Below are 10,217 nucleotides of genomic sequence, written 5' to 3' on the forward strand. Positions count from 1 at the left end.
TACAAGGAAAAGTAAATATGTAAATTAAGTGGTCCGTCCTAACATGAAGTAGGATTGGTCAATTTTAAAAAACAGACAGAAGCAAATTTACATATATACTTCTCCTCTTACGACCTGGACACAGAAATAAATAGATGTGTAAATGTAAAAATACGGAAATAAATTAATAACTCAATGTGGAAATGTATGCATTGATAAATATATAACTGTAGAAATACGCTAATAAATGAATAAATACATGCAAAAATATATAAATAGCCTTTTTCATTAACAAAGTGTATTTATTATTTATTAATTGATGTATTGTTTTCAGCATTTATATATTTATTTATACATTATTGTATGCATTTCTCCCAACATTTTTTATTTTTTTTGTACTTTAGTCATTTTTTGTCCCTCATAGAAAAGGGCTCGAGGGGCACTACCAGATCTTTGATACCCTTTTGATATAACCAAATATGCAGATAATTACAATAATCACATTTCCACATTATACTATATGATCATAATATGGATAAAGAAGATCATTTAAAAAACTTCAGGCTCTGATTCCCTTTCTTTCTGGTAAATATAAGACTTACTTGGAGAAAGGCCCATTCACAACCTTCCTGAGGTTCTGAGAGGAGCCCAGAATATCAAGATTTTTAAACGCAGTCTTAAAACTCATTTAGTCAGTCTGGCTTTTATATAGTGCTTTATATAAATTCAAATCTTAACATTACTGTATTGTCTTTTTTATCCTACTACCATTTTAAATATTTTCCTCTTATGTATTTATTTTAATATCTTGTGGCTTTTATGTGTCATATTTTATTTTATTTTATTTTTATACATATTTTTTTTAAATTCTTATTGGTGTGCATTAGTCTCTCAATGATTTTATCAATGATTTTATAAACTACTTTTTGTCAATAACTTTTCTGCACTCTTGTTAAGCACTTTGAACTGCAATTTAATTTGTCTGAAAGGTGCAATATAAATAAAGTTTGATTGAGTGATTGATATGACCACTGTTCTACCTTCCCTATCGCTTCCTTGGTTTTACTAAAGACTGTACATACTCAGTGTTTTATCAAAGATTGACCATATTAAGGGGTTTACCATACACTACATATTCATATTTTTAATATAGGTAATATTATACGTGGTAATATTATAGGTATATTATATATATATTAATATTATATTAATATTAATAATAATAATTAATAATATATATTATATATATATAATAATAAATAATAATATGATATTAATATTATAGGTAATATTGAAACTCGTGGGATCTCGTCATATTGGGCGTCTGTGATCTCGCGATGATGTTGCGTCAAAGCATCATGCGCATGCGCGGTCATACGCCTTCGCTCAATGTTTTTGTTTTAAGGGTCCTGCTGCTGGTAAAACAAGTGAACACAAAATGGAAATGGCAGGCCTTACATTGAGTGTTTTATGTCTTCTTTTTGCTTCAGCAACAAGCACAGAGTCACCGCCCAGGCAACTGAATACGGTAAGACTCAAAGCGGATGTAAATAAATACATAAATAAAAGTGCTCAGCCGATGAGATAGATGTTAGCATAGCATTAGCAGAGATGCTCCGTCTCTGGCATTAGCTTTGAAGACATTGTGTAGTGAAATGCTGTTTAATGTATTTCATGTATTGATCGCTACAGGAAAACATCCTGATCAACGTGACAGCAGGGACTTTGGCGGATACAGAGTTACACGATTCCAACAACTTGCAGGTACACCAATTTATTAAATGTAGTCACAGGGCATGAAGTCTTCTAAATACAGTCATCTGAACCTGAATGTGTTTATGTCTCCTTTCAGATCAACTTAAATATATCTGTGGGTGACGAGCAGGTGCTGGTGAATGACATCCCTGTAGAGCTGTCGGGGGTCACCAGGTTCACCTGTCAGGCTCTTCTATGTGAGTTTTTTAAACCTATTGTGATCAATCTGTTTGTTTGTTTTTTCATTTTATGCTTGTAATGGCTATTGGTCAGAAAAATCTGAATACAACTTTTAACATAATCAAAAGGCCACTGTGGGGATGTGGCGTGCCCAGACAGTCTGAATTTTTAAAAGTATATTTTAGATCTGGACTTTTTGCTTTTATTCAAGAGGACAGTGGATTAGAGTAGGAAACTGGGGAGAGCGAGAGCTCAGAATGACGTGTGGGAAAGGAATCGCCGGTCGGATTTGAACCCTGGCAGCTTGCTCAGAGGACTATGGCCTTCTTTAATGTGGCTCGACCTAACCGCTGAGCCAACTGTGCCCTAAGTCTTTAAACAGGCAAACAAAAGGACAAAGAAAATTACGGCTACTGCTGGTAAAAAAAAACCCATAGACCCACCCATGGTGCATGCTGGTCCTCTACCTGCCTTCTGACCTATATAACCTCGGCTGCCCCCAGTGTAACCCAAATACCCAAAAAAGATTATGTAAAACTAAATTAGCTACACAAATAACTAGCAAAAGAAACGTTATGACCAACTATTCTAAATAAAATAAACGTTAAGAATAACTAAATAAACAACAACACCCAACATTAGTAAACAAAATACTAAAGTAATTTCTAACAATAAATGAATATCTTCTACAATGATATTTGAGAGAGCTTTAATTTGGGTGTCAAATTATTTAGTTTATGTACACCTGAGGAAATGATCTACCGGTACTTCTTCTGATTAGTTTCTATGACTCAGTTTGCCCTCAGTTTGTCAGATATAAGAGCAGTTATCAGGTCAACAGGTGTTGCAGTGATGGAAGCGGGCAAGAGAAGTGGTTCAGATAGAAGTGATTGTACCCGACCTAAAAAGTCTCTGCATGTTTCTAATAAGCTCCACGAGCAGAAACGTGATCAAACTAGGATCAATATTGGAGATGCTTTTGAAAAATGGAGAGAGGTTAGAACACAGAAAGGTTTACAGACCCATGCAGAGCTGGATAAACACTGAAGCTTCAGTGTCCACCACATGGCAACCTGTGTGAGCATCGACTCCAGAGAGGAGGGGGTGGAGGGAGACACCTCTCTCTGATGTTTAGAATTTGGACTGCATTACCCATTTTAAACACTAGGTGTCAGAGTTACATAATGCTCCTTTAAATCTTGATTAAAACAACCATTGGCTGAATGACTGGTGTCGTATTTATGCATTCATCATCAAACAGTGTGAGAATTGGAAGACATATCCATGACATACACTGAATACAAAGAGTTGTGTCTTTCCAGTGGACAGCATAAACGGGAGCAGTGACTTTGAATCTGGGGACTTGGTGTCGACCGTTACCCGGGTGATGGTTAGCCAGAACCGCCTGTACAGCGACTCGGAGGAGGTGGTGGCTCTGCAGGTGTTCAGTGAAGTTATAGAGATGGAGGGCAAAGAGGTAAAGTGTCTATCACTGAGTTTTCACACTGATTCAAATACGACCGACCATCTTACCCAATCACTAATGCATATATAAACATAGTTACTGTTTGTTGTTTGTTTCCAGCTGGATGTACTTTACAAACAACGAGCTAGCTTTGAGCTGTGTCTGAGTGTCCATCATTTAAAAACTAGTCAGCTGTCTGTCTTAAAGTTTCAAGTCAACAGGATATAGAAGTTTTGTTTTTGTTGTTGATCTTTATCACAGATCATTTCAAATGCAGTGTAACAGGATGTGGACTGGACGTATTAATGTGTGAGCTCATATTACTGTGTCTGGGATTATTTAGGTCCAGCAGCCTGAGATGTGTGAGGTGAAAATATTGATGAGCCCAGATTTTCAGAAGTTGGCTCAGTTCACCAACATCTACCCCATCGGACACAGCGAGATCTTCAGGGTTCCCCGGGAGAACGATGTTGTCGTCACAGATCCACCAAATCGTAGAAAAGGTACCAAAACATGTCGTCTTCTTTTCTCTCTAGTAGTTGTTGTTCAGTAACCTTACAGCAGTCTTATCAGGCACTTTCTTCTTCTCTTAAATCAGACGAAGAACAGCTGATTTCTCAGACCACCAGCCAGTACTCCCTGAAGCAAACAGAGACCACCCAGGAGGAGATTGCAGCGCCGGGGAAGCTCCCAGAGACTCCCCTCCGAATGGACCCCGACCTGCTGTACGACGTCAGATACGATGATGAATTTGAAGATAGAGAGACGAGCCAGACCGATCCGATTCAGATGGAGTCTCCGCCAAAAGAACTCGTATCGTCTTACTCTGTAAGCCAAATCTGATGCTCGAGCTAGTTTACGTAACACAGTATGTACTGCTCAAGAGTGTTAACTTCACAATGTTCTGTGAGCAGTTTAAATGATGTTTTCATAAAGTGGTCTGTGGAGAAGATAGATTTTAGGATGAAGGAACATTTTCTGCTTCAGTACTGATGAACTACTAATGAAACACTTTGGGAACTTGTGCTTAAAGCTGAAGCAGCGTCTTCTTTTCTTGGGTAAAGCTCACATGTCCTTGTTCGTCCTGTCCTCAGGCCATGTGTCAGTGGGTGGAGGAGGTGAGAGAGCGTCTGAGGCGCTTTTGCTCCGAGTCACTTCCTCTGTTCTTCCTGGTCATGTGGGTGGTGGTGATCGGCGTCGTTGGATCAGCGGTCATCGTCAAGATCTTGGACATGTTCTTCCCAGCTTGTGAACACAAGTAAGTTTCTTTTCTAAAGTTATTATTTCACCAAATGATCACCTAAGATACCTGATATTCAAAATATGGATAATTAATCAGAGCAAAGATCCGTAGAAGGGGAGGTCTACTTATGTTATCACAGGGCCTGGAGGATGAATTAGACCAGTATATATTTACATAACATCTAAGTGACTGAATAACTGCTAAATTAAACCAGATGCATGTCCGTGTACGCTCCGACACAGCAGCCTCAGCTCCGGCAGCCTCAGCTCCGGCAGTCCTGAGTCCTCCTCAGCAGATACACAAGGTTTCTATTTCTGCAGGATGCCAGAGAACAGTGTATCAATTCACCACAGAGACCATAACAACATTAAAGATGACATATCATCCCCCTCCTCCACCTTTTCAAACAGTCCTCTGTGGTCTAAATGAAACATCTGTGCTGTGCTTTGGTCAAAATATAACATGAATCAAACACCAGAGGAGGTTTGTGACCCTGTATAAACCAGCTCTCTCAGAACGCTCCGTTTTGGTGTGTGTGTCTCTTTAAATGTAATGACCCCCCCCCCCTGAGTTTTCCCTGTAGACATCACTCCTCTGTAGCGAGAATAAAAAATGGCCGACCTGCGCAAAAGTTTTGCTCTAGACTGGGGGTGGAGTCCATGAGTGGAGATACCAGGGGAGGGGAGGGGAATTTTTTTTTTACCAGAATCCCACTGTGACATCACAAGGAGAGCACATTTGAAACAGAGCATTTTTCTCTGTGTTATAAGACTTATGCAGACCACAAACAAAGGACTGGATGGGTTTATTTCACATTTTGTGGGTCAGTAGACACTCAGGTTACCCAAATATATGTTTAAAACACTAACAGTGGATTTTTTATAATATGTCTCCTTTAAAACATCTGGTTTATTTTCAGAATATTGGTTGACTCAGGACGTTTCTGGTTGGGGAGCTTGTGTGTTTCCTCTCAGCCAATGACAGCACGCGAGTGAGTTTAGTGGATACAATTTAGTGGTGAACATGACGGATGTGGATGTAGCGGCAAAGAAGAGAAAATATCATCAAAATGAGGCCAAAGACCGAGCTTCTGCACCGGTGGTTAGCTTCTGTATTAGCTTGCAGCGAAGGTACGAGCAGTAAACGTACACGCTTCGTCCTGCAGTGAGGGTGCGCCTCTGGAGACAGTGAGTCCAGGAGGAGGAGCCCAGTTTGATAGTTGTGTTTACAAACTGCAACAAACATTCTGACTCCACCTTTATCTTAATCTTTGTCTCTAAGTGGATAGCCTGGTGGCTTTCCCCCCCTAAGGTTGTATTAATGTTTAAGAGCAGTTGACTTTATCCTGTAGTCTCCCTCCCAGCCACCCTGAGCACCAGTTGTCCTTCTTGTTTTTTGGTTTTACTGAAGTCTTCTTTTCTTGCAGGCACATTTTCCACATAAACCCCGCCACTCTGATGCCAGAGGAGGAGAAGCACAACCTTCTGGAGAGCATCGAAATGGAAGCAGAGGAAGACGAGAAGAAGCCTTGAGTGAGGATTGACCTCGCCAGCTCCGTTTATTTTTTTCAGTTTGTTCTTATTCGTTCTTTAACCGCGGTTACTGTTACGTCGTTAGCATGGCCTGGTTTTGATGGCAGCTTCACTTCTTCCTTTAACCCTTTAAAAACAACTTGTAGAAAAAAAGGACGTGTTTTCAGCCACCCGATTGACCTGAATGATTTAGTTGGTGAGTTGCTAGTCGAGGGAAAGGTTAGTAGGATGTTTCTCCAGTTCGGTCTCTAATGATGTCAGCTGTCACAGCACTGTTTCAGGGTTGAGCTGTGGTACGCCCGCACTGCGTGTACCAGCGTCCGTGCTATCAGCTCGTAGTTTACACGTCAAACTTTTTAAAACGAGACAGAGTTCAAGGCAAGCCACTTTATTTAATCACAGCTCTTTTTTTCCTTGCCTTTTAAAGAAACAAATCCCTTTTAACTGGAAAATGACCCTAAGTACTTTTTCCTTTACCCACTTCACATGACACTGCTATGTGGCGTTCCTTTAGAGATGGTTAAAAAAACGATCTCACCTCAAGGTCCTCTTGTAGCCATTCTTCATGCGTGATTACACGTTTTGAACTTTCTGGATTTGAAGGAGAAGGTCAACAGTTTATCGAGCAGGCATCTTCCTTTCTTGCCGAGGGTTTCTCTGCATTCACACGCTCCTCTGACTTTTCCAAATCTGGTGAATATGAGCTTCAAGTCATAACGTGAAAACGACTTGTTCACTACAAGCAACATGTGTTTTTTTTTCTATTGCTCAGAAATAATCCTGATGAATCCATGCAGACAGCAACGTCTGAACTGTTACAACCTTGTTCCAAATTTAAAACTAATTATAAACAATAAAATACTCAAAATGTAAAAATGACATTTTGTGTCTGTCTGCAGGTTTTTCTCAGACTTTGAGTTGTTTAACTGACCTGAGTAAATGGTAAATGGACTTGAGCTTGTATAGTTCTTTGACTACTCAAAGCTCTTTTACACTGCAGGTCACACCTACATGTTCACACACTGATGGTAGAGGCTGCTGAGTAAGAGTCCATCAGAATTAACTCATCCATTTATACATCGCTGATGAAGCAGCGAGAGCAGTTTGGGGTTAAGTGTCTTGCCCAATGACTGCAGGAGCTGGGGATCGATCCCTGACCTTGTCTGAGAGAGTAGAGAGACTCTACCACTGATCCACAGCCACTGCTGAGTGGGGCATTCATCTCATTGTTCTAGGAGTCTGGCAGGAGAAACTCCAGGTGAAATCTGAGCAAAAAATTCTCCTGATTGCGTTCACACATACAGCTCCTCCAGGAAATATTCCAAGAATTTCAGGAGTTTTCTGCAGGTGTGAAAGCACTATTATTGTGAGATTGGGATTGCCTGAAACTGGTCGAGTTTACAGGAAGTCATTCATCCCCAAACTCTGAGCAAGAAAGGAATAAAGAGCGAAACATGCGACTAATTTTAGCAAAACATGAATAAAACTGGAAAAAGGCCGATTGAGCAACTCGATGGAAGTTCCTCAAATTGTCGAGGATTATGTGATTCGATTAAGAGCTTCAAAAAAAGCTACTAGAAGCACTTTGTGGTGAGACTGTTGTTTTTTTTTCAGTTGGCTGTTGTCACCAAAACCTTCACAAAAACAGAGAGAGATATATAAAGACTGTCGGATTAACACATGAATATGAACAAACTGAGTATTTCAGGGAGCGATCCAATGACGTCAACTTCTTTAAATTCACCAAAAAAACAAACAACTTTCTACATGTAGCACTTCTGTACAGGTCACACTGTTTGTTTTGTTTTTCTCTCCAAACTTGTTCCCTACTGCTGAGATGGAGTATGTGAAGTGTAACTGAATCTTCATCGAGTACATTTCTTTATTTATTGAGGCAGACAGTAGCCCCTCTCTGTCCTCCGTGAAGTGAAGGAAGAAGACGACTTTAAGCCATCGTCTCTCAATCTGATGTCATGGGTAGATGCGTTAGTTATTTTTCGTGATCACGAGCGTCTCGGCCAGATGCGAAAAAACGACTTTTGTGTGCACACGTTCAGTATCAACTCTTTTCCTCTCTTCCAAACCTCTGAATGTCACCACTTTAAAAAAAAACTCCAGCTGTCCACTTCTGAGGCTCACTTAATGATTGTCTCTCTTCTCGGTGCCTCTGGCTACTTTTGGAGATCTATGAAAAAAGAAAAACTGTCATTTTGAATTCTTTCTTTCGACTTATTCAGCGTGTGGTTTCCTGTTCCTAATAATGGAGAATGTATGTGAGGTTGTTCAGATTGTCTATGCACTCTAAACATATATAAGATAAATCACTATTACTGGACTGATGTGTATCTCAAGAAATTACTGATTGGAAATAATCTGCACCTTGGTGTGAATGGAGTCAAACAGGCTTTAGTCTCTGTGTGTGTGTGTGTCTGTGTGTGTGGGGGGCTAGTTTTCACGAGGCGGCGTGCGAGGAACCAAGCAGGTGGGCACAAGGCAGTATTCTGGTCAAAGGAGTGGAGGTTTGATTCACTGATTATTTTAAAATTGTCATGCAAACGTCCTGTTTGTGAAACCTCGGAGCAGCAGAAGTGTTGCTTGTGCCTCCCTGAGGTCCAGTTAACCTGCAGAGTGCATGATGTGCTGTAACAGCAAGAGGTGCATGTGTAGTCTAGCTAGTGAATGCTCTGCGCTGTTCAATCAGCAAAGTATACAATAATCAAAAAAAAAAAAAAAAAGAAACTAGGAAGCTGCATGATGATGACGCAAAACAGCTCAACCTGAATTTGGATCAGCCTCGAATTGATCGACTGAAAACAACAAAGTGCTGTAGATGAAAAGAAATGAGCCTGTAAGGCATGATGTCAGATTTTCTTCAGAAGAAAAACTATTCTGTATATTTTAATTTGTTCTTTGTTGAAATGTTGGTCGACTCGTGTTACTTTCTTTTGAGACATTGTGATGATAAATTGTATGAATAACAGCTGGACTGTGTGATCGGGTGGAAATCCTGCTGATTAAATGCTTTCCTTAAGACTATAACGCCTCCCCTGTCTGCTTATTTTGTGTGTGTGTGTGTGTGTGTGAGAGAGATGCTGCAAACACTTGATGCGTTGTCTTTGGCCAGCTGAAGACGGCCTCTATTCTGGAGTCAAGGCACAGAGCTCAGCATGGCGTAGGTACACAGCAGTTCACATGCAGTTTCATCTATTTGAAGACAGATTCCTGATGAGTGATGCTTCTCACACATATTTATTTTAAGTGTCAGTTTCCTGGTTGTCCATCCAACGGTCAGTATGAATGAATGTCCTTTTAAACAATATCTTAAGTGAGGCTCTTGTACATTTTTGTTTTTTGTAACTATTCAATTAAATGTTGCAAAGAATGAGTGATAGGGGACGACGGATGTACAGAGGCTGTTGGCCTTTGGGTTTGAATCCGACCTCGGCCATTTGCTGCATGCCATCCCCCACTATCTCCTCCCATCATTTATTGTCTCTCTTAAGCTATCCTATCCAATATATGTACAAGATATAACTTCCACCCATCCATTATCTACACTGTTTTTTCCCATTAGGGGGTCGCGATGGGCTGGTGCTCTTGTCCCCTTAAAGACATCAGGTTTAAATAAAACAGTTAAACAACTGAAGCCTGTTTGACAGTCTTTAGACTAAACTCCAATATTATCAGAGAACTTTTTGTTACCTGGAATGGATGTAAAAAATGATTCTGGACAAATTAAAATCTTTCTGTTGTTAAAATGATAAGTGGACTGTCAGACCGGGATTCAAACCAGGAACCTTCTCCAAAAAATATAACCTCAAAAAGAAAAGACCGAGGGATAAGTTTAAACAATCCCCTCTCTATGTACAGTACCCGTTTGTTCTGCTGTCATCAGAGAGACGTTCTCATCTTTTAAGTCCCTCTTCTACATGATTGTGTTCTTTGAATATTAGGGCCACAGTGAAGTTTCAAAATGTTCTGGTTACACTGTTCAGTCTAAAAGGTCACTTTAAAAATGTGTGCTGACAATGTCTGGTGAGACAAACACAGTCAAACATGTTTG

General features: G+C 40.0%; 1 protein-coding gene and 1 long non-coding RNA gene across 2 annotated transcripts in view; both read left to right on the top strand.

Moving 5' to 3' along the window:
• Positions 1-10,217, top strand: part of LOC132984533 (uncharacterized) — a 301,578-nt gene that overhangs the window by 19,980 nt on the left and 271,381 nt on the right. The window lies entirely within an intron of this gene.
• On the top strand, positions 1,353-9,193 carry ginm1 (glycoprotein integral membrane 1). Its single transcript, XM_061052696.1, has 8 exons — positions 1,353-1,507; positions 1,672-1,743; positions 1,832-1,931; positions 3,237-3,391; positions 3,723-3,882; positions 3,978-4,207; positions 4,474-4,637; positions 6,049-9,193. Exons 1-8 carry the CDS (start codon positions 1,418-1,420, stop codon positions 6,152-6,154), a joined length of 1,077 nt encoding a protein of 358 aa, XP_060908679.1. The 5' UTR covers positions 1,353-1,417; the 3' UTR covers positions 6,155-9,193.

This window comes from Labrus mixtus, chromosome 12 (assembly GCF_963584025.1).
Source record: "Labrus mixtus chromosome 12, fLabMix1.1, whole genome shotgun sequence".
In the NCBI taxonomy this organism is placed as follows: Eukaryota; Metazoa; Chordata; class Actinopteri; order Labriformes; family Labridae; genus Labrus; species Labrus mixtus.

Coding starts and splice junctions, on each gene's coding strand:
- ginm1 (XM_061052696.1), top strand. CDS start 1,418: ATGGAAATGGCAGGCCTTACATTGAGTGTTTTATGTCTTCTTTTTGCT. Junction 4,208..4,473: donor AACTCGTATCGTCTTACTCT/GTAAGCCAAATC, acceptor TCCTGTCCTCAG/GCCATGTGTCAGTGGGTGGA. Junction 4,638..6,048: donor TTCCCAGCTTGTGAACACAA/GTAAGTTTCTTT, acceptor CTTTTCTTGCAG/GCACATTTTCCACATAAACC.